General features: G+C 38.7%; 1 protein-coding gene across 1 annotated transcript in view; it reads left to right on the forward strand.

Annotated features, from left to right (window-relative positions):
* The window catches only part of CD2 (CD2 molecule), a 355,405-nt gene that overhangs the window by 252,156 nt on the left and 79,743 nt on the right, over positions 1-23,506 (forward strand). The window contains exon 3 of the mRNA XM_053705123.1: positions 14,999-15,229. Coding sequence (XP_053561098.1) covers positions 14,999-15,229 — 231 coding nt within the window. The remainder of the gene's footprint in view (positions 1-14,998; positions 15,230-23,506) is intronic.

The following is a 23,506-nucleotide window of genomic DNA, read 5'->3' on the forward strand; positions in this document are numbered from 1 at the left end:
TCTGATAGATGCTTTGACAGCACCTTGGAACTTCGGGATGGCTTATGTGTTTCCACCCTTTCCGCTGCTTCCTCGATTGATTGCCAAAATCAAACAGGAGAGAGCATCAGTGATTCTAATAGCGCCTGCATGGCCACGCAGGACTTGGTATGCAGATCTAGTGGACATGTCATCCTGTCCGCCTTGGTCTCTACCTCTAAGACAGGACCTTCTGATACAGGGTCCATTCAAACATCAAAATCTAACTTCTCTGAAGCTGACTGCTTGGAAATTGAACGCTTGATTTTATCAAAACGTGGTTTTTCTGAGTCGGTTATTGATACCCTGATACAGGCTAGGAAGCCTGTTACCAGAAAGATTTACCATAAAATATGGCGTAAATACCTATACTGGTGCGAATCCAAACGTTACTCCTGGAGTAAGGTTAGGATCCCTAGGATATTGTCCTTTCTACAAGAAGGTTTAGAAAAGGGTTTATCAGCTAGTTCATTAAAGGGACAGATTTCAGCTCTGTCCATCTTGTTACACAGGCGTCTGTCAGAAAATCCAGACGTCCAGGCCTTTTGTCAGGCTTTAGCTAGGATCAAGCCTGTGTTTAAAGCTGTTGCTCCGCCATGGAGTTTAAACTTAGTTCTTAACGTTTTACAGGGTGTTCCGTTTGAACCCCTTCATTCCATTGATATAAAATTGTTATCTTGGAAAGTTCTGTTTTTAATGGCTATTTCCTCGGCTCGAAGAGTCTCTGAGTTATCAGCCTTACATTGTGATTCTCCTTATCTGATTTTTCACTCAGACAAGGTAGTTCCGCGTACTAAACCTGGGTTCTTACCTAAGGTAGTCACTAACAGGAATATCAATCAAGAGATTGTTGTTCCATCCTTGTGTCCAAATCCTTCTTCAAAGAAGGAACGTCTTCTACACAATCTGGATGTAGTTCGTGCCCTCAAGTTCTACTTGCAGGCAACTAAAGATTTTCGCCAAACTTCTTCCCTGTTTGTCGTTTATTCTGGACAGAGGAGAGGTCAAAAAGCTTCTGCTACCTCTCTCTCTTTTTGGCTTCGTAGCATAATACGTTTAGCCTATGAGACTGCTGGACAGCAGCCTCCTGAAAGAATTACAGCTCACTCCACTAGAGCTGTGGCTTCCACTTGGGCCTTTAAGAATGAGGCCTCTGTTGAACAGATTTGCAAGGCTGCAACTTGGTCTTCGCTTCATACTTTTTCCAAATTTTACAAATTTGATACTTTTGCTTCTTCGGAGGCTATTTTTGGGAGAAAGGTTCTTCAGGCAGTGGTTCCTTCTGTATAATGAGCCTGCCTATCCCTCCCGTCATCCGTGTACTTTTGCTTTGGTATTGGTATCCCAGAAGTAATGATGACCCGTGGACTGATCACACATAACAGAAGAAAACATAATTTATGCTTACCTGATAAATTCCTTTCTTCTGTTGTGTGATCAGTCCACGGCCCGCCCTTTTTTAAGGCAGGTAAATATCTTTTAAATTATACTCCAGTCACCACTTCACCCTTGGTTACTCCTTTCTCGTTGATTCTTGGTCGAATGACTGGGACTGACGTAGAGGGGAGGAGCTATATGCAGCTCTGCTGGGTGAATCCTCTTGCATTTCCTGTTGGGGAGGAGTTATATCCCAGAAGTAATGATGACCCGTGGACTGATCACACAACAGAAGAAAGGAATTTATCAGGTAAGCATAAATTATGTTTTTTGTATAAGGGATTTGTGCAGTTTCATTATGGAGTAAGTATGTGTGTTTGTATAAGGGATTTGTGCAGGGTCATTATGGAGTGAGTATGTGTGTTTGTATAAGGGATTTGTGCAGGGTCATTATGGAGTATGTGTGTTTGTATAAGGGATTTGTGCAGTGTCATTATGGAGTAAGTATGTGTGTTTGTATATGGGATTTGTGCAGGGTCATTATGGAGTGAGTATGTGTGTTTGTATAAGGGATTTGTGCAGGGTCGTTATGGAGTGAGTATGTGTGTTTGTATAAGGGATTTGTGCAGGGTCATTATGGAGTGAGTATGTGTGTTTGTATAAGGGATTTGTGCAGTGTCATTATGGAGTAAGTATGTGTGTTTGTATAAGGGATTTGTGCAGGGTCATTATGGAGTGAGTATGTGTGTTTGTATAAAGGATTTGTGCAGGGTCATTATGGAGTGAGTATGTGTGTTTGTATAAGGGATTTGCACAGGGTCATTATGGAGTGAGTATGTGTGTTTGTATAAGGGATTTGTGCAGTGTCATTATGGAGTAAGTATGTGTGTTTGTATAAGGGATTTGTGCAGGGTCATTATGGAGTGAGTATGTGTGTTTGTATAAGGGATTTGTGCAGTGTCATTATGGAGTGAGTATGTGTGTTTGTATAAGAGAATTGCACAGGGTCATTATGGAGTGAGTATGTGTGTTTGTATAAGGGATTTGTGCAGTGTCATTATGGAGTGAGTATGTGTGTTTGTATAAGAGAATTGCACAGGGTCATTATGGAGTGAGTATGTGTGTTTGTATAAGGGATTTGTACAGGGTCATTATGGAGTGAGCATAAGTGTTACTTTGTATAAGGGATTTGTGCAGGGTCATTATGGAGTGAGTATGTGTGTTTGTATCAGGGATTTGTGCAGGGTCATTATGGAGTGAGTATGTGTGTTACTTTGTATAAGGGATTTGTGCAGGGTCATTATGGAGTGAGTATGTGTGTTTGTATAAGGGATTTGTGCAGGGTCATTATGGAGTGAGTATGTGTGTTTGTATAAGGGATTTGCACAGGGTCATTAAGGAGTGAGTATGTGTTTGTATAAGGGATTTGTGCAGGGTCATTATGGAGTGAGTATGTGTGTTTGTATAAGGGATTTGCACAGGGTCATTATGGAGTGAGTATGTGTGTTTGTATAAGGGATTTGTGCAGGGTCATTATGGAGTGAGTATGTGTGTTTGTATAAGGGATTTGCACAGGGTCATTAAGGAGTGAGTATGTGTTTGTATAAGGGATTTGTGCAGGGTCATTATGGAGTGAGTATGTGTGTTTGTATAAGGGATTTGTGCAGGGTCATTATGGAGTGAGTATGTGTGTTTGTATAAGGGATTTGTGCAGGGTCATTATGGAGTGAGTATGTGTGTTTGTATAAGGGATTTGTGCAGGGTCATTATGGAGTGAGAATGTGTGTTACTTTGTATAAGGGATTTGTGCAGGGTCATTATGCAGTGAGTATGTGTGTTTGTATAAGGGATTTGTGCAGGGTCATTATGGAGTGAGTATGTGTGTTTGTATAAGGGATTTTTGCAGGGTCATTATGGAGTGAGTATTTGTGTTTGTATAAGGGATTTGTGCAGGGTCATTATGGAGTGAGTATGTGTGTTTGTATAAGGGATTTGCACAGGGTCATTAAGGAGTGAGTATGTGTGTTTGTATAAGGGATTTGTGCAGGGTCATTATGGAGGGAGTATGTGTGTTTGTATAAGGGATTTGCACAGGGCCATTATGGAGTGAGTATGTGTGTTTGTATAAGAGATTTGTGCAGGGTCATTATGGAGTGAGTATGTGTGTTTGTATAAGGGATTTGCACAGGGTCATTAAGGAGTGAGTATGTGTTTGTATAAGGGATTTGTGCAGGGTCATTATGGAGTGAGTATGTGTGTTTGTATAAGGGATTTGTGCAGTGTCATTATGGAGTGAGTATGTGTGTTTGTATAAGAGAATTGCACAGGGTCATTATGGAGTGAGTATGTGTTTTTGTATAAGGGATTTGTGCAGTTTCATTATGGAGTAAGTATGTGTGTTTGTATAAGGGATTTGTGCAGGGTCATTATGGAGTGAGTATGTGTGTTTGTATAAGGGATTTGTGCAGGGTCATTATGGAGTATGTGTGTTTGTATAAGGGATTTGCACAGGGTCATTATGGAGTGTGTATGTGTGTTTGTATAAGGGATTTGTGCAGTGTCATTATGGAGTAAGTATGTGTGTTTGTATATGGGATTTGTGCAGGGTCATTATGGAGTGAGTATGTGTGTTTGTATAAGGGATTTGTGCAGGGTCGTTATGGAGTGAGTATGTGTGTTTGTATAAGGGATTTGTGCAGGGTCATTATGGAGTGAGTATGTGTGTTTGTATAAGGGATTTGTGCAGTGTCATTATGGAGTAAGTATGTGTGTTTGTATAAGGGATTTGTGCAGGGTCATTATGGAGTGAGTATGTGTGTTTGTATAAAGGATTTGTGCAGGGTCATTATGGAGTGAGTATGTGTGTTTGTATAAGGGATTTGCACAGGGTCATTATGGAGTGAGTATGTGTGCTTGTATAAGGGATTTGTGCAGTGTCATTATGGAGTAAGTATGTGTGTTTGTATAAGGAATTTGTGCAGGGTCATTATGGAGTGAGTATGTGTGTTTGTATAAGGGATTTGTGCAGGGTCATTATGGAGTGAGTATGTGTGTTTGTATAAGAGATTTGTGCAGGGTCATTATGGAGTGAGTATGTGAGTTTGTATAAAGAATTTGTGCAGGGTCATTATGGAGTGAGTATGTGTGTTTGTATAAGGGATTTGTGCAGTGTCATTATGGAGTATGTGTGTTTGTATAAGGGATTTGTGCAGGGTCATTATGGAGTTAGTATGTGTGTTTGTATAAGGGATTTGTGCAGTGTCATTATGGAGTAAGTATGTGTGTTTGTATAAGGGATTTCTGCAGGGTCATTATGGAGTGAGTATGTGTGTTTGTATAAGGGATTTGTGCAGGTTCATTATGGAGTGAGTATGTGTGTTTGTATAAGGGATTTGTGCAGGGTCATTATGGAGTGAGTATGTGTGTTTGTATCAGGGATTTGTGCAGGGTCATTATGGAGTGAGTATGTGTGTTTGTATAAGGGATTTGTGCAGGGTCATTATGGAGTGAGTATGTGAGTTTGTATAAGATATTTGTGCAGGGTCATTATGGAGTGAGTATGTGTGTTACTTCGTATAAGGGATTTGCACAGGGTCATTAAGGAGTGAGTATGTGTGTTTGTATGAAGAATTTGTGCAGGGTCATTATGGAATGAGTATGTGTGTTTGTATAAGGGATTTGTGCAGTGTCATTATGGAGTAAGTATGTGTGTTTGTATAAGGGATTTGTGCAGGGTCATTATGGAGTAAGTATGTGTGTTTGTATAAGGGATTTGTGCAGGGTCATTATGGAGTGAGTATGTGTGTTTGTATAAGGGAGTTGTGCAGGGTCATTATGGAGTGAGTATGTGTGTTTGTATAAGTGATTTGTGTGGGGTCATTATGGAGTGAGTATGTGTATTTGTATAAGGGATTTGTGCAGGGTCATTATGGAGTGAGTATGTGTGCTACTTTGTATAAGGGATTTGCACACGGTCATTAAGGAGTGAGTATGTGTTTGTATAAGGGATTTGTGCAGGGTCATTATGGAGTGAGTATGTGTGTTTGTATAAGGGATTTTTGCAGGGTCATTATGGAGGGAATATGTGTGTTACTTTGTATAAGGGATTTGCACAGGGTCATTAAGGAGTGAGTATGTGTTTGTATAAGGGATTTGTGCAGGGTCATTATGGTGTGAGCATGTGTGTTTGCATAAGGGATTTGTGCAGGGTCATTATGGAGTGAGTATGTGTGTTTTTATAAGGGATTTGTACAGGGTCATTATGGAGTGAGTATGTGTGTTTGTATAAGGGATTTGTGCAGGGTCATTATGGAGTGAGTATGTGTGTTTGTATAAGGGATTTGTGCACGGTCATTATGGAGTGAGTATGTGTGTTTGTATAAGGGATTTGTGCAGGGTCATTATGGAGTGAGTATGTGTGTTACTTTGTATAAGGGATTTGCACAGGGTCATTAAGGAGTGAGTATGTGTGTTTGGATTAGGGATTTGTGCAGGGTCATTATGGAGTGAGTATGTGTTTTACTTTGTTTAAGGGATTTGCACAGGGTCATTAAGGAGTGAGTACCTGTGTTTGTATAAGGGATTTGTGCAGGATCATTATGGAGTGAGTATGTGTGTTACTCTGTTTAAGGGATTTGCACAGGGTCATTAAAGAGTGAGTATCTGTGTTTGTATAAGGGATTTGCACAGGGTCATTAAGGAGTGAGTATGTGTGTTTGTATAAGGGATTTGCACAGTTAAGGAGTGAGTATCTATGTTTGTATAAGGGATTTGCACAGGGTCATTAAGGAGTGAGTATGTGTGTTTATATAAGGGATTTGCACAGGGTCATTAAGGAGTGAGTATGTGTGTTTGTATAAGGGGTTTGCACAGGGTCATTAAGGAGTGAGTATGAGTGTTTGTATAAGGGGTTTGCACAGGGTCATTAAGGAGTTAGTATGTGTGTTTATATAAGGGATCTGCACAGGGTCATTAAGGAGTGAGTATGTGTGTTTGTATAAGGGGTTTGCACAGGGTCATTAAGGAGTGAGTATGAGTGTTTGTATAAGGGGTTTGCACAGGGTCATTAAGGAGTGAGTATGAGTGTTTGTATAAGGGGTTTGCACAGGGTCATTAAGGAGTGAGTATGAGTGTTTGTGTAAGGGATTTGCACAGGGTCATTAAGGAGTGAGTATGTGTGTTTGTATAATGGATTTGCACAGGGTCATTAAGGAGTGAGTATCCGTGTTTGTTTGAGTGATCTGCACAGGTCAAGATCGAGTGAGTATGTGTGTTAGTTTAAGGGATTTGCACAGGGTCATTAGGGAGTGAGTTTGTGTGTTTGTTTAAGGGATTTGCACAGGGTCATTAAGGAGTGAGTATGTGTGTTTGTATAAGGGGTTTGCACAGGGTCATTAAGGAGTGAGTATGAGTGTTTGTTTAAGGGATTTGCACAGGGTCATTAAGGAGTGAGTATGTGTGTTTGTATAAGGGGTTTGCACAGGGTCATTAAGGAGTGAGTATGAGTGTTTGTATAAGGGGTTTGCACAGGGTCATTAAGGAGTAAGTATGAGTGTTTGTATAAGGGGTTTGCACAGGGTCATTAAGGAGTGAGTATGTGTGTTTGTATAAGGGGTTTGCACAGGGTCATTAAGGAGTGAGTATGAGTGTTTGTTTAAGGGATTTGCACAGGGTCATTAAGGAGTGAGTATGTGTGTTTGTATAATGGATTTGCACAGGGTCATTAAGGAGTGAGTATGTGTGTTTGTATAAGGGATTTGCACAGGGTCATTAAGGAGTGAGTATGAGTGTTTGTATAAGGGGTTTGCACAGGGTCATTAAGGAGTGAGTATGTGTGTTTGTATAAGGGATTTGCACTGGGTCATTAAGGAGTGAGTTTGTGTGTTTGTTTAAGGGATTTGCACAGGGTCATTAAGGAGTGAGTATGTGTGTTTGTATAAGGGATTTGCACAGTTAAGGAGTGAGTATATATGTTTGTATAAGGGATTTGCACAGGGCCATTAAGGAGTGAGTATGTGTGTTTATATAAGGGATTTGCACAGGGTCATTAAGGAGTGAGTATGTGTGTTTGTATAAGGGGTTTGCACAGGGTCATTAAGGAGTGAGTATGAGTGTTTGTATAAGGGGTTTGCACAGGGTCATTAAGGAGTGAGTATGTGTGTTTGTATAAGGGATTTGCACAGGGTCATTAAGGAGTGAGTATGTGTGTTTGTATAATGGATTTGCACAGGGTCATTAAGGAGTGAGTATCCGTGTTTGTTTGAGTGATCTGCACAGGTCAAGATCGAGTGAGTATGTGTGTTAGTTTAAGGGATTTTCACAGGGTCATTAGGGAGTGAGTTTGTGTGTTTGTTTAAGGGATTTGCACAGGGTCATTAGGGAGTGAGTATCTGTGTTTGTATAATGTGCAAATCCCTTATAGTTTAAGGGATTTGCACAGGGTCATTAGGGAGTGAGTTTGTTTGTTTGTTTAAGGGATTTGCACAGGGTCATTAAGGAGTGAGTATGTGTGTTTGTATAAGGGGTTTGCACAAGGTCATTAAGGAGTGAGTATGAGTGTTTGTTTAAGGGATTTGCACAGGGTCATTAAGGAGTGAGTATCTGTGTTTGTATAATGGATTTGCACAGGGTCATTAAGGAGTGAGTATCTGTGTTTGTTTGAGTGATCTGCATAGGTCAAGATGGAGTGAGTATGTGTGTTTGTTTGAGTGATCTGCACAGGTCAAGATGGAGTGAGTATGTGTGTTAATTTCAGGGATTTGCACAGGGTCATTAGGGAGTGAGTTTGTGTGTTTGTTTAAGGGATTTGCACAGGGTCATTATGGAGTGAATAAATGTGTTTGTTTAAAGGACCATTCAACACATTAGATTTGCATAATCAACAAATGCAAGATAACAAAACAATGCAATAGCACTTAGTCTGAACTTCAAATGAGTAGTAGATTTTTTATAACAAATTTCAAAGTTATGTATATTTCCACTCCCCTTGTACCATGTGATAGCAATCAGCCAATCACAAATGCATATAAGTATAGTCTGTGAATTCTTGCACATGCTCTGTAGTTGCTGGTGACTCAAAAAGTGTAAATATAAAAGACTGTGCACATTTTTTTAATGGAAGTATATTAGAAAGTTGTTTAAAATTACATGCTGTATCTGAATCATGAACATTTAATTTAACCTGAGTGTCCGCGTCATTATAGAGTGAGTATGAGTGTTTGTTAAGGGATTTGTACAGGGTCATTATGGAGTGAATATGTGCATTTGTTTAAGGGATTTGCACAGGGTTATTATGGAATTAATATGTGTTTGTTTAAGTGATCTGCACCGGGTCATTATGGAGTGAGTATGAGTGTTTGTTTAAGGGATTTGCACAGGGTCGTTATGGAGTAAGTATTTGTGTTTGTTTAATTGATTTGCACAGGGTCGTTATGGAGTGAGTATGTGTGTTTGTTTAAGGGATTTGTACAGGGTCATTATGGAGTGAGTATGTGTGTTTGTTTAAGGGATTTGCACAGGGTCATTATGGAGTGATTATGTGTATTTGTTTAAGGGATTTGCACAGGGTCATTATGGAGTGATTATGTGTATTTGTTTAAGGGATTTGCACAGGGTCATTATGGAATTAGTATGTGTGTTTGTTTAAGGGATTTGCACAGGGTCGTTATGGAGTAAGTATGTGTGTTTGTTTAATTGATTTGCACAGGGTCGTTATGGAGTGAGTATGTGTGTTTGTTTAAGGGATTTGTACAGGGTCATTATGGAGTGAGTATGTGTGTTTGTTTAAGGGATTTGTACAGGGTCATTATGGAGTGAGTATGTGTGTTTGTTTAAGGGATTTGCACAGGGTCGTTATGGAGTGATTATGTGTGTTTGTTTAAGGGATTTGCACAGGGTCGTTATGGAATGAGTATGTGCGTTTGTTTAAGGGATTTGCACAGGGTCGTTATGGAGTGAGTATGTGATCTGTACGGGTCAATATGGAGTGAGTATGAGTGTTTGTTTAAGGGATTTGCACAGGGTCATTATGGAATTAGTAGGTGTGTTTGTTTAAAAGATTTGCGCAGGGTCATTATGGAATTAGTATGTGTGTTTGTTTAAGTGATCTGCACCGGGTCATTATGGAATGAGTTTGTGCGTTTGTTTAAGGGATTTGCGCAGGGTCATTATGGAGTGAATATGTGTGTTTGTTTAAGGGATTTGCACAGAGTCATTATGGAATTAGTATGTGTGTTTGTTTAAGGGATTTGCCCAGGGTCATTATGGAGTGAGTATGTGTGTTTGTTTAAGTGATCTGCACAGGTCAATATGGAGTGAGTATGAGTGTTTGTTTAAGGGATGTGCACAGGGTAATTATGGAGTGAGTATGTGTGTTTGTTTAAGGGATTTGCACAGGGTCATTATGGAGTGATTATGTGTGTTTATTTAAGGGATTTGCACAGGGTTGTGATGGAGTGAGTATGTGTGTTTGTTTAAGTGATCTGCACAGGTCAATATGAAGTGAGTATGAGTGTTTGTTTAAGGGATTTACATGGGGTCATTATTGAGTGAGTATGTGTGTTTGTTTAAGGGATTTGCCCAGGGTCATTATGGAGTGAGTATGTGTGTTTGTTTAAGTGATCTGCACAGGTCAATATGGAGTGAGTATGAGTGTTTGTTTAAGGGATGTGCACAGGGTCATTATGGAGTGAGCATGTGTGTTTGTTTAAAGGATTTGCACAGGGTCATTATGGAATTAGTATGTGTGTTTGTTTAAGTGATCTGCACAGGTTCATTATGGAGTGAGTATGTGTTTTTTTTTGTTTAAGGGATTTGCACAGGGTCATTATGAGGTGAGTATGTGTGTTTGTATAAGGGATTTGCACAGGGTCATTATGGAGTGAGTATGTATGTTTGTTTAAGTGATTTGCACAGGGTCATTATGGAGTGAGTATGTGTGTTTGTATAAGGGATTTGCACAGGGTCATTATGGAGTGAGTATGTATGTTTGTTTAAGTGATTTGCACAGGGTCATTATGGAGTGAGTATGTGTGTTTGTATAAGGGATTTGCACAGGGTCATTAAGGAGTGAGTATGTGTTTTTATTTAAGGGATTTGCACAGGGTCATTATGGAGTGAGTATGTGTGTTTGTTTAAGGGATTTGTACAGGGTCATTATGCAGTATGTGTGTTTGTTTAAGTGATCTGCACAGGTCAATATGGAGCGAGTATGAGTTTTTGTTTAAGGGATTTGTACAGGGTCATTATGGAGTATGTGTGTTTGTTTAAGTGATCTGCACAGGTCAATATGGAGTGAGTATGAGTGTTTGTTTAAGGGATTTGTACAGGGTCATTATGGAGTGAGTATGTGTGTTTGTTTAAGGGATTTGTACAGGGTTATTATGGAGTGAGTATGTGTGTTTGTTTAAGGGACTTGTACAGGGTCATTATGGAGTGAGTACGTGTGTTTGTTTAAGGGATTTGTACAGGGTCATTATGGAGTGAGTATGTGTGTTTGTATAAGGGACTTGTACAGGGTCATTATGGAGTGAGTATGTGTGTTTGTTTAAGGGACTTGTACAGGGTCATTATGGAGTGAGTACGTGTGTTTGTTTAAGGGATTTGTACAGGGTCATTATGGAGTGAGTATGTGTGTTTGTTTAAGGGACTTGTACAGGGTCATTATGGAGTGAGTACGTGTGTTTGTTTAAGGGATTTGTACAGGGTCATTATGGAGTGAGTATGTGTGTTTGTTGGGTTTTGGATTTGATTAATTTCTACTATTGTAAAGGTGCTTTTGATTAAGTTTTTAACTTTAATTGAAAGAGGAGGAAGTGTTTTTGCTTCCTGATGTCATACAGCACAGCAAGGGTTGTCACCTGAGGTTGAATAGGGTGAGCACAGCAAGGGTTGTCACCCAAGGGTGGATTAAGTGAGTACAGCAAAGGTTGTCACCTGAGGTTGAATAGGATGAGCACAGCAAGGGTTGTCACCTGAGGTTGATCAGGATGAGCAGAGCAAGGGTTGTCACCTGAGGCTGGGGAGGGTGAGCACAGCAAGAGTTGTCACCTGATGTTGAATAAGGTGAGCACAGCCAGGGTTGTCATCTGAGGGTGGATAGGGTGAGCACAGCAAGGGTTGTCACCTGAGGGTGGATAGGGTGAGCACAGCAAGGGTTGTCACCTGAGAGTGGATAGGGTGAGCACAGCAATGGTTGTCACCTGAAGTTTAATAGGGTGAGCACAGCAAGGGTTGTCATCTGAGGGTGGATAGGGTGAGCACAGCAAGGGTTGTCATCTGAGGGTGGATAGGGTGAGCACAGCAACGGTTGTCACCTGAGGGTGAATAGGGTGAGCACAGCAACGGTTGTCACCTGAGGGTGGATAGGGTGAGCACAGCAACGGTTGTCACCTGAGGGTGGATAGGGTGAGCACAGCAAGGGTTGCCACTGGAGGATGGATAGGGCCAGCACAGCAAGGGTTGTCACTGGAGGATGGATAGGGCCAGCACAGCAAGGGTTGTCACCTGACGTTGGAAAGGGTGAGCACAGCAAGGGTTGTCACTTTAGGGTGGATAGGGTGAGCACAGCAAGGGTTGTCATCTGAGGGTGGATTGGGTGAGCACAGCAAGGATTGCCACCTAACATTGGGTATGGTGAGCACAGCAAGGGTTGTCACCTGAGGTTGGGTAGGGTGAGCACAGCAAGGGTTGTCACATGAGGTTAGGTATGGTGAGCACAGCAAGGATTGTCACCTGAGGTTGAGTAAGGTGAGCACAGCAAGGGTTGTCACTTTAGGATGGATAGGGTGAGCACAGCAGGTTGTCACCTGAGGTTGGATTGGGTGAGCACAGCAAGGATTGTCACCTAACATTGGGTATGGTGAGCACAGCACAGGTTGTCACCTGAGGTTGGGTAGAGTGAGCACAGAAAGGGTTGTCACCTGAGGTTGGTTAGGGTGAGCAAAGCAATGATTGTTAACCGAGGTTGGGTAGGGTAAGCACAGTAAGGTTTGTCACCTGAGGTTCAGTTGGGTGAGCACAGCAAGGGTTGTCACATGAGGTTAGGTATGGTGAGCACAGCAAGGATTGCCACCTGAGGTTGGGTAGGGTGAGCACAGAAAGGGTTGTCATCTGAGATTAGATAGATGAGAGTACATCAAGGTTTTTCACCTGAGGTTGGGTAGGGTGAGCACAATAAGTGTAGTCATCTGAGATTGGTTAGAGGTGAGAACAGCAAAGTTTGTCACCTAAGGTTGGGTAGGTTGAGCACAGCAAGGGTTGTCATCTGAGGTTCGGTTGGGTGAGCACAGCAGTGATTGCCACCCGAGGTTAGGTAGTGTGAGCACCACAAGGGTAGTCATCTGAGATTGGATAGAGGTGAGCACAGCAAGGTTTGTCACCTGAGATTAGGTAGGGTGAGCACCACAAGGGTTGTCATCTGAGGTTGGGTAGGGGGAGCACAGCAACAATTGTCATCTGAGGTTGGATAGATATGAGTACATCAAGGTTTGTCACCTGAAGTTGTGTAGGGTGTGTACCACAAGGGTAGTCATCTGAAAATGTGATAGAGGTGAGCACAACAAGGTTAGTCACCTGAGGTTGGTTAGGGTGAGCACAGTAAGGGTTGTCACCTAACTTTGGGTAGAGTGAGCACAGCAAGGGTTGTCACCTGAGGTTGGGTAAGGTGAGCACAGCAAGGGTTGTCACCTGAAGTTGGGTAGGGTGAGCACAGCAAGGTTTGTCACCTGAGGTTGGGTAGGGTGAGCACTGCAATGGTGGTCTCCTGAGGTCGAATAGAGGTGAACACAGCAAGGTTTGTCACCAGAGGGTGAGTAGGGTAAGCACAGCAAGGATTGTCACCTAAAGTTTGGTAGCTCGGCACTGCAAGAGTAAGGTGAGCACAGTAAGGGTTGTCACCTAAGTTTGGGTAGGGTAAACACAGCAAGAGTTGTCATTTAAGGTTTGGTAGGGTGTGCCTAGCAAGGTTTGTCACCTGAAGTTGGGTAGGGTGAGCACTGCAAGAGTTGTCATCTGAGGTTGTATAAAGTTGAGCACAGCAAGGTTTGTCACCTGAGGTTGGGTAGGGTGAGCACAGCAAGGGTTTTCACCTGAGACTAAATAAGAGCATGACAAGAATTGTCACCTGATTAATCAGTACCTACTTACTAACCGTCTGGGGTCTGTCCCCCCCACACTATCTACATGTGGAAGCTGCCTCTCTCTGCTCTGGGTAGCAGCTTAGAAAAAGTCCTTCTATAATCTGCGTGGTGTTGGCTGTAGTACATTATCATTGTAAGACTGTAGTCACAAAGAGCACCTACTGTATGCTTCAGTTCTTCCCACCTTTAGTCTGACTGTTCTACAGGACCATGACTGTAACCCCTGGTTGACTCAATCAAATAACTAAAGTCTCACACAAACAAACAATTGCTGAGATGGTGGAGATGAATCAGGCCCTACTTGTTTGGAGAGATTTACAGGAAGCACTTGTGCAATGGTCAATTATGCAATTAGTGATTATTATGATTTATTTTTAGGGCAACAAACAGATTTTGCAGCACCATACAATAACTGATACTTGATAAACTTGGTTGATAACAAAATAAAAAAAATTATTATGTTTAAAATGTTTTCTTCAATCTAAAAAAAATAAGTTCTTATTATGTCTCTTTAACAGAAGCATATTTTGCACAAGTACCATTCCGAAGAACGTGTCTATCCTCCATATATAACTAGGACTATTTAACAATGATACGGGCATTTATTCTTTCTTTAACAGTTATCAGATAACTGAAAAGAAATCATAGTCATTGTGTGAGATCGTTACTCTTAATAAGGGCCCCTTTGCTAGGGTAACAGCAAGCTGATACATATCTTGTCAGATAACCTGGTGCTTCATCCTTTAGTATGAAATGATTCCGATAACAGCCCGTATGTGACGCTGACCTTGTTACGTGTTGCCTTCCGCTTGTGTTTAACGATCTCCATGAAACATTCCTTGCAGTAGGCTGCTGATTCCTCTTGACCTAGACGAAGATTGATGATTAGATTTAAAGGGACACTAAACCCAAATGTTTTCTTTCATGATTCAGATATAGCAGCAATTTTAACCAACATTCTAATTTACTCCTATTATCAATTTTTCTTTACTCTTGATATCTTTATTTGAAAAAGAAGGCATCTAAGCTAAGGAGCCAGACAATTTTTGGTTCAGACCTCTGGACAGAACTTGTTTATTGGTGCTGTCCAATCAGCAAGGACAACCCGGGTTGTGAACCAAAAATGGGCCAGCTTCTAAACTTACATTCTTGCTTTTCAAATAAAGATAGCAAGAGAATAACGAAAAATTGATAATAGGAGTAAAATAGAAAGTTGCTTAAAAATGCTACTCTATCTGAATCGTGATAGAAAAAAATTGGATTCAGTGTCCCTTTAATGTTTGGATAAATTTCTCCTGTTTGTGTGGTATTGAGAGGGACTTACCTTGGTTGTGGGTTTGACTTGCTATAGGTTAGGAAGTATGGATGGCCTCTCATACAATAAGGTGGAATTGTATACAATTAGGGGGTGGGAAAAAACTTGTACTGCGCGTACTCCAACAACTAATTGTGCTTTTGTCTTTCAGAGAGGGTGAGCTCACCAGACCTCACATATAAGTGCACCGAGAAAACCGAAATTCAATGTAAACCGACAAAAGGGGAAAATGTTAAAATTGATATTTACTGGAATGGTAAACAACAAACTATTGACAAACAGCACAAAGTAGTAAAATCAGACAAAACTGGACAAGCAAAATGCACAGCCTCAAACAAAGTGAGCACAGAAAGTATCAGCATTGAGGTCCACTGCTCTAAAGGTGAGATGTGAAATGTACTGAAATACTCTCCTCTAATACACACAGGAATGTGATTACACAATATAGGTTTATTCTAGTGATAGATGTACTAAAATACTCTCCTCTAATACACACAGGGAATGTGATTACACAATATAGGTTTATTCTAGTGTCAGATGTACTGAAATACTCTCCTCTAATACACACAGGGAATGTGATTACACAATATAGGTTTATTCTAGTGTCAGATGTACTGAAATACTCTCCTCTAATACACACACAGGGAATGTGATTACACAATATAGGTTTATTCTAGTGTCAGATGTACTGAATACTGAAATACTCTCCTCTAATACACACAGGGAATGTGATTACACAATATAGGTTTATTCTAGTGTCAGATGTACTGAATACTGAAATACTCTCCTCTAATACACACAGGGAATGTGATTACACAGTATAGGTTTATTCTAGTGTTAGATGTACTGAATACTGAAATACTCTCCTCTAATACACACAGGGAATGTGATTACACAGTATAGGTTTATTCTAGTGTCAGATGTACTGAAATACTCTCCTCTAATACACACAGGAATGTGATTACACAGCATAGGTTTATTCTAGTGTCAGATGTACTGAAATACTCTCCTCTAATACACACAGGGAATGTGATTACACAATATAGGTTTATTCTAGTGTCAGATGTACTGAATACTGAAATACTCTCCTCTAATACACACAGGAATGTGATTACACAATATAGGTTTATTCTAGTGTCAGATGTACTGAATACTGAAATACTCTCCTCTAATACACACAGGGAATGTGATTACACAGTATAGGTTTATTCTAGTGTTAGATGTACTGAATACTGAAATACTCTCCTCTAATACACACAGGGAATGTGATTACACAGTATAGGTTTATTCTAGTGTCAGATGTACTGAAATACTCTCCTCTAATACACACAGGAATGTGATTACACAATATAGGTTTATTCTAGTGTCAGATGTACTGAAATACTCTCCTCTAATACACACAGGGAATGTGATTACATAATATAGGTTTATTCTAGTGTTAGATGTACTGAATACTGAAATACTCTCCTCTAATACACACAGGGAATGTGATTACACAGTATAGGTTTATTCTAGTGTCAGATGTACTGAAATACTCTCCTCTAATACACACAGGAATGTGATTACACAGTATAGGTTTATTCTAGTGTCAGATGTACTGAATACTGAAATACTCTCCTCTAATACACACAGGGAATGTGATTACATAATATAGGTTTATTCTAGTGTCAGATGTACTGAATACTGAAATACTCTCCTCTAATACACACAGGGAATGTGATTACACAATACAGTTTATTCTAGTGTCAGATGTACTGAAATACTCTCCTCTAATACACACAGGAATGTGATTACACAATATAGGTTTATTCTAGTGTTAGATGTACTGAAATACTCTCCTCTAATACACACAGGAATGTGATTACACAATATAGGTTTATTCTAGTGTCAGATGTACTGAAATACTCTCATCTAATACACACGGGGAATGTGATTACACAATACAGGTTTATTCTAGTGTTAGATGTACTGAAATACTCTCCTCTAATACACACAGGAATGTGATTACACAATATAGGTTTATTCTAGTGTCAGATGTACTGAAATACTCTCATCTAATACACACGGGGAATGTGATTACACAATATAGGTTTATTCTAGTGTCAGATGTACTGAAATATTCTCCTCTAATACACACAGGGAATGTGATTACACAATATAGGTTTATTCTAGTGTCAGATGTACTAAAATACTCTCCTCTAATACACACAGGGAATGTGATTACACAATATAGGTTTATTCTAGTGTCAGATGTACTGAAATACTCTCATCTAATACACACGGGGAATGTGATTACACAATATAGGTTTATTCTAGTGTCAGATGTACTGAAATATTCTCCTCTAATACACACAGGGAATGTGATTACACAATATAGGTTTATTCTAGTGTCAGATGTACTGAAATACTCTCCTCTAATACACACAGGGATGTGATTACACAGTATAGGTTTATTCTAGTGTCAGATGTACTGAAATACTCTCCTCTAATACACACAGGGAATGTGATTACACAATATAGGTTTATTCTAGTGTCAGATGTACTGAAATACTCTCCTCTAATACACACAGGGAATGTGATTATACAATATAGGTTTATTCTAGTGTCAGATTTACTGAAATACTCTCCTCTAATACACACACAGGGAATGTGATTACACAATATAGGTTTATTCTAGTGTTAGATGTACTGAAATACTCTCCTCTAATACACACACAGGGAATGTGATTACACAATATAGGTTTATTCTAGTGTCAGATGTACTGAAATACTCTCCTCTAATACACACAGGGATGTGATTACACAATATAGGTTTATTCTAGTGTCAGATGTACTGAAATACTCTCCTCTAATACACACACAGGGAATGTGATTACACAATATAGGTTTATTCTAGTGTCAGATGTACTGAATACTGAAATACTCTCCTCTAATACACACAGGGAATGTGATTACACAGTATAGGTTTATTCTAGTGTTAGATGTACTGAATACTGAAATACTCTCCTCTAATACACACAGGGAATGTGATTACATAGTATAGGTTTATTCTAGTGTCAGATGTACTGAAATACTCTCCTCTAATACACACAGGAATGTGATTACACAGCATAGGTTTATTCTAGTGTCAGATGTACTGAAATACTCTCCTCTAATACACACAGGGAATGTGATTACACAATATAGGTTTATTCTAGTGTCAGATGTACTGAATACTGAAATACTCTCCTCTAATACACACAGGAATGTGATTACACAATATAGGTTTATTCTAGTGTCAGATGTACTGAATACTGAAATACTCTCCTCTAATACACACAGGGAATGTGATTACACAGTATAGGTTTATTCTAGTGTTAGATGTACTGAATACTGAAATACTCTCTAATACACACAGGGAATGTGATTACACAGTATAGGTTTATTCTAGTGTCAGATGTACTGAAATACTCTCCTCTAATACACACAGGAATGTGATTACACAATATAGGTTTATTCTAGTGTCAGATGTACTGAAATACTCTCCTCTAATACACACAGGGAATGTGATTACATAATATAGGTTTATTCTAGTGTTAGATGTACTGAATACTGAAATACTCTCCTCTAATACACACAGGGAATGTGATTACACAGTATAGGTTTATTCTAGTGTCAGATGTACTGAAATACTCTCCTCTAATACACACAGGAATGTGATTACACAGTATAGGTTTATTCTAGTGTCAGATGTACTGAATACTGAAATACTCTCCTCTAATACACACAGGGAATGTGATTACATAATATAGGTTTATTCTAGTGTCAGATGTACTGAATACTGAAATACTCTCCTCTAATACACACAGGGAATGTGATTACACAATACAGTTTATTCTAGTGTCAGATGTACTGAAATACTCTCCTCTAATACACACAGGAATGTGATTACACAATATAGGTTTATTCTAGTGTTAGATGTACTGAAATACTCTCCTCTAATACACACAGGAATGTGATTACACAATATAGGTTTATTCTAGTGTCAGATGTACTGAAATACTCTCATCTAATACACACGGGGAATGTGATTACACAATACAGGTTTATTCTAGTGTTAGATGTACTGAAATACTCTCCTCTAATACACACAGGAATGTGATTACACAATATAGGTTTATTCTAGTGTCAGATGTACTGAAATACTCTCATCTAATACACACGGGGAATGTGATTACACAATATAGGTTTATTCTAGTGTCAGATGTACTGAAATATTCTCCTCTAATACACACAGGGAATGTGATTACACAATATAGGTTTATTCTAGTGTCAGATGTACTAAAATACTCTCCTCTAATACACACAGGGAATGTGATTACACAATATAGGTTTATTCTAGTGTCAGATGTACTGAAATACTCTCATCTAATACACACGGGGAATGTGATTACACAATATAGGTTTATTCTAGTGTCAGATGTACTGAAATATTCTCGTCTAATACACACAGGGAATGTGATTACACAATATAGGTTTATTCTAGTGTCAGATGTACTGAAATACTCTCCTCTAATACACACAGGGATGTGATTACACAGTATAGGTTTATTCTAGTGTCAGATGTACTGAAATACTCTCCTCTAATACACACAGGGAATGTGATTACACAATATAGGTTTATTCTAGTGTCAGATGTACTGAAATACTCTCCTCTAATACACACAGGGAATGTGATTATACAATATAGGTTTATTCTAGTGTCAGATTTACTGAAATACTCTCCTCTAATACACACACAGGGAATGTGATTACACAATATAGGTTTATTCTAGTGTTAGATGTACTGAAATACTCTCCTCTAATACACACACAGGGAATGTGATTACACAATATAGGTTTATTCTAGTGTCAGATGTACTGAAATACTCTCCTCTAATACACACAGGGATGTGATTACACAATATAGGTTTATTCTAGTGTCAGATGTACTGAAATACTCTCCTCTAATACACACACAGGAATGTGATTACATAATATAGGTTTATTCTAGTGTCAGATGTACTGAAATACTCTCCTCTAATACACACAGGGAATGTGATTACACAGTATAGGTTTATTCTAGTGTCAGATGTACTGAAATACTCTCCTCTAATACACACAGGGAATGTGATTACACAGTATAGGTTTATTCTAGTGTCAGATTTACTGAAATACTCTCCTCTAATACACACAGGAATGTGATTACACAATATTGGTTTATTCTAGTGTCAGATGTACTGAAATACTCTTCTCTAATACACACACAGGAATGTGATTACACAGTATAGGTTTATTCTAGTGTCAGATGTACTGAAATACTCTCCTCTAATACACACACAGGGATGTGATTACACAGTATAGGTTTATTCTAGTGTCAGATGTACTGAAATACTCTCCTCTAATACACACACAGTGAATGTGATTATATAATATAGGTTTATTCTAGTGTCAGATGTACTGAAATACTCTCCTCTAATACACACAGGGATGTGATTACACAATATAGGTTTATTCTAGTGTCAGATGTACTGAAATACTCTCCTCTAATACACACATGGAATGTGATTACACAGTATAGGTTTATTCTAGTGTCAGATGTACTGTACTGAAATACTCTCCTCTAATACACACAGGGAATGTGATTACACAATATAGGTTTATTCTAGTGTCAGATGTATTGAAATACTCTCCTCTAATACACACAGGGAATGTGATTACATAATATAGGTTTATTCTAGTGTCAGATGTACTGAAATACTCTCCTCTAATACACACAGGGAATGTGATTATACAATATAGCTTTATTCTAGTGTCAGATGTACTGAAATACTCTCCTCTAATACACACAGGGAATGTGATTACATAATATAGGTTTATTCTAGTGGCAGATGTACTGAAATACTCTCCTCTAATACACACAGTGAATGTGATTATACAATATAGGTTTATTCTAGTGTCAGATGTACTGAAATACTCTCCTCTAATACACACAGGGAATGTGATTATACAATATAGCTTTATTCTAGTGTCAGATGTACTGAAATACTCTCCTCTAATACACACAGGGAATGTGATTACACAATATAGGTTTATTCTAGTGTCAGATGTACTGAAATACTCTCCTCTAATACACACAGTGAATGTGATTATATAATATAGGTTTATTCTAGTGTCAGATGTACTGAAATACTCTCCTCATATACACACAGGAATGTGATTACACAATATAGGTTTATTCTAGTGTCAGATGAACTGAAATACTCTCCTCTAATACACACAGGAATGTGATTACACAATATAGGTTTATTCTAGTGTCAGATGTACTGAAATACTCTCCTCTAATACACACAGGAATGTGATTACACAATATAGGTTTATTCTAGTGTCAGATGTACTGAAATAGTCTCCTCTAATACACACAGTGAATGTGATTACACAATATAGGTTTATTCTAGTGTCAGATGTACTGAAATATTCTCCTCTAATACACACAGGAATGTGATTACATAATATAGGTTTATTCTAGTGTCAGATGTACTGAAATACTCTCCTCTAATACACACAGGGAATGTGATTACACAATATAGGTTTATTCTAGTGTTAGATGTACTGAAATACTCTCCTCTAATACACACACAGGGAATGTGATTACATAATATAGGTTTATTCTAGTGTTAGATGTACTGAATACTGAAATACTCTCCTCTAATACACACAGGGAATGTGATTACACAGTATAGGTTTATTCTAGTGTCAGATGTACTGAAATACTCTCCTCTAATACACACAGGAATGTGATTACACAATATAGGTTTATTCTAGTGTTAGATGTACTGAAATACTCTCCTCTAATACACACACAGGGAATGTGATGATATAATATAGGTTTATTCTAGTGTCAGATGTACTGAAATACTCTCCTCTAATACACACACAGGGAATGTAATTACACAGTATAGGTTTATTCTAGTGTCAGATGTACTGAAATACTCTCCTCTAATACACACAGGAATGTGATTACATAATATAGGTTTATTCTAGTGTCAGATGTACTGAAATACTCTCCTCTAATACACACAGGGAATGTGATTACACAATATAGGTTTATTCTAGTGTCAGATGTACTGAAATACTCTCCTCTAATACACACACAGGGAATGTAATTACACAGTATAGGTTTATTCTAGTGTCAGATGTACTGAAATACTCTCCTCTAATACACACAGGGAATGTGATTACACAATATAGGTTTATTCTAGTGTCAGATGTACTGAAATACTCTCCTCTAATACACACAGGAATGTGATTACACAATATAGGTTTATTCTAGTGTCAGATGTACTGAAATACTCTTCTCATATACACACAGGGAATGTGATTACATAATATAGGTTTATTCTAGTGTCAGATGTACTGAAATACTCTCCTCTAATACACACAGGAATGTGATTACACAATATAGGTTTATTCTAGTGTCAGATGTACTGAAATACTCTCATCTAATACACACGGGGAATGTGATTACACAATACAGGTTTATTCTAGTGTTAGATGTACTGAAATACTCTCCTCTAATACACACAGGAATGTGATTACACAATATAGGTTTATTCTAGTGTCAGATGTACTGAAATAGTCTCATCTAATACACACGGGGAATGTGATTACACAATATAGGTTTATTCTAGTGTCAGATGTACTGAAATATTCTCCTCTAATACACACAGGGAATGTGATTACACAATATAGGTTTATTCTAGTGTCAGATGTACTAAAATACTCTCCTCTAATACACACAGGGAATGTGATTACACAATATAGGTTTATTCTAGTGTCAGATGTACTGAAATACTCTCATCTAATACACACGGGGAATGTGATTACACAATATAGGTTTATTCTAGTGTCAGATGTACTGAAATATTCTCGTCTAATACACACAGGGAATGTGATTACACAATATAGGTTTATTCTAGTGTCAGATGTACTGAAATACTCTCCTCTAATACACACAGGGATGTGATTACACAGTATAGGTTTATTCTAGTGTCAGATGTACTGAAATACTCTCCTCTAATACACACAGGGAATGTGATTACACAATATAGGTTTATTCTAGTGTCAGATGTACTGAAATACTCTCCTCTAATACACACAGGGAATGTGATTATACAATATAGGTTTATTCTAGTGTCAGATTTACTGAAATACTCTCCTCTAATACACACACAGGGAATGTGATTACACAATATAGGTTTATTCTAGTGTTAGATGTACTGAAATACTCTCCTCTAATACACACACAGGGAATGTGATTACACAATATAGGTTTATTCTAGTGTCAAATGTACTGAAATACTCTCCTCTAATACACACAGGGATGTGATTACACAATATAGGTTTATTCTAGTGTCAGATGTACTGAAATACTCTCCTCTAATACACACAGGGAATGTGATTACACAGTATAGGTTTATTCTAGTGTCAGATGTACTGAAATACTCTCCTCTAATACACACAGGGAATGTGATTACACAGTATAGGTTTATTCTAGTGTCAGATTTACTGAAATACTCTCCTCTAATACACACAGGAATGTGATTACACAATATTGGTTTATTCTAGTGTCAGATGTACT

This window comes from Bombina bombina, chromosome 3, assembly GCF_027579735.1.
Source record: "Bombina bombina isolate aBomBom1 chromosome 3, aBomBom1.pri, whole genome shotgun sequence".
NCBI lineage: Eukaryota > Metazoa > Chordata > Amphibia > Anura > Bombinatoridae > Bombina > Bombina bombina.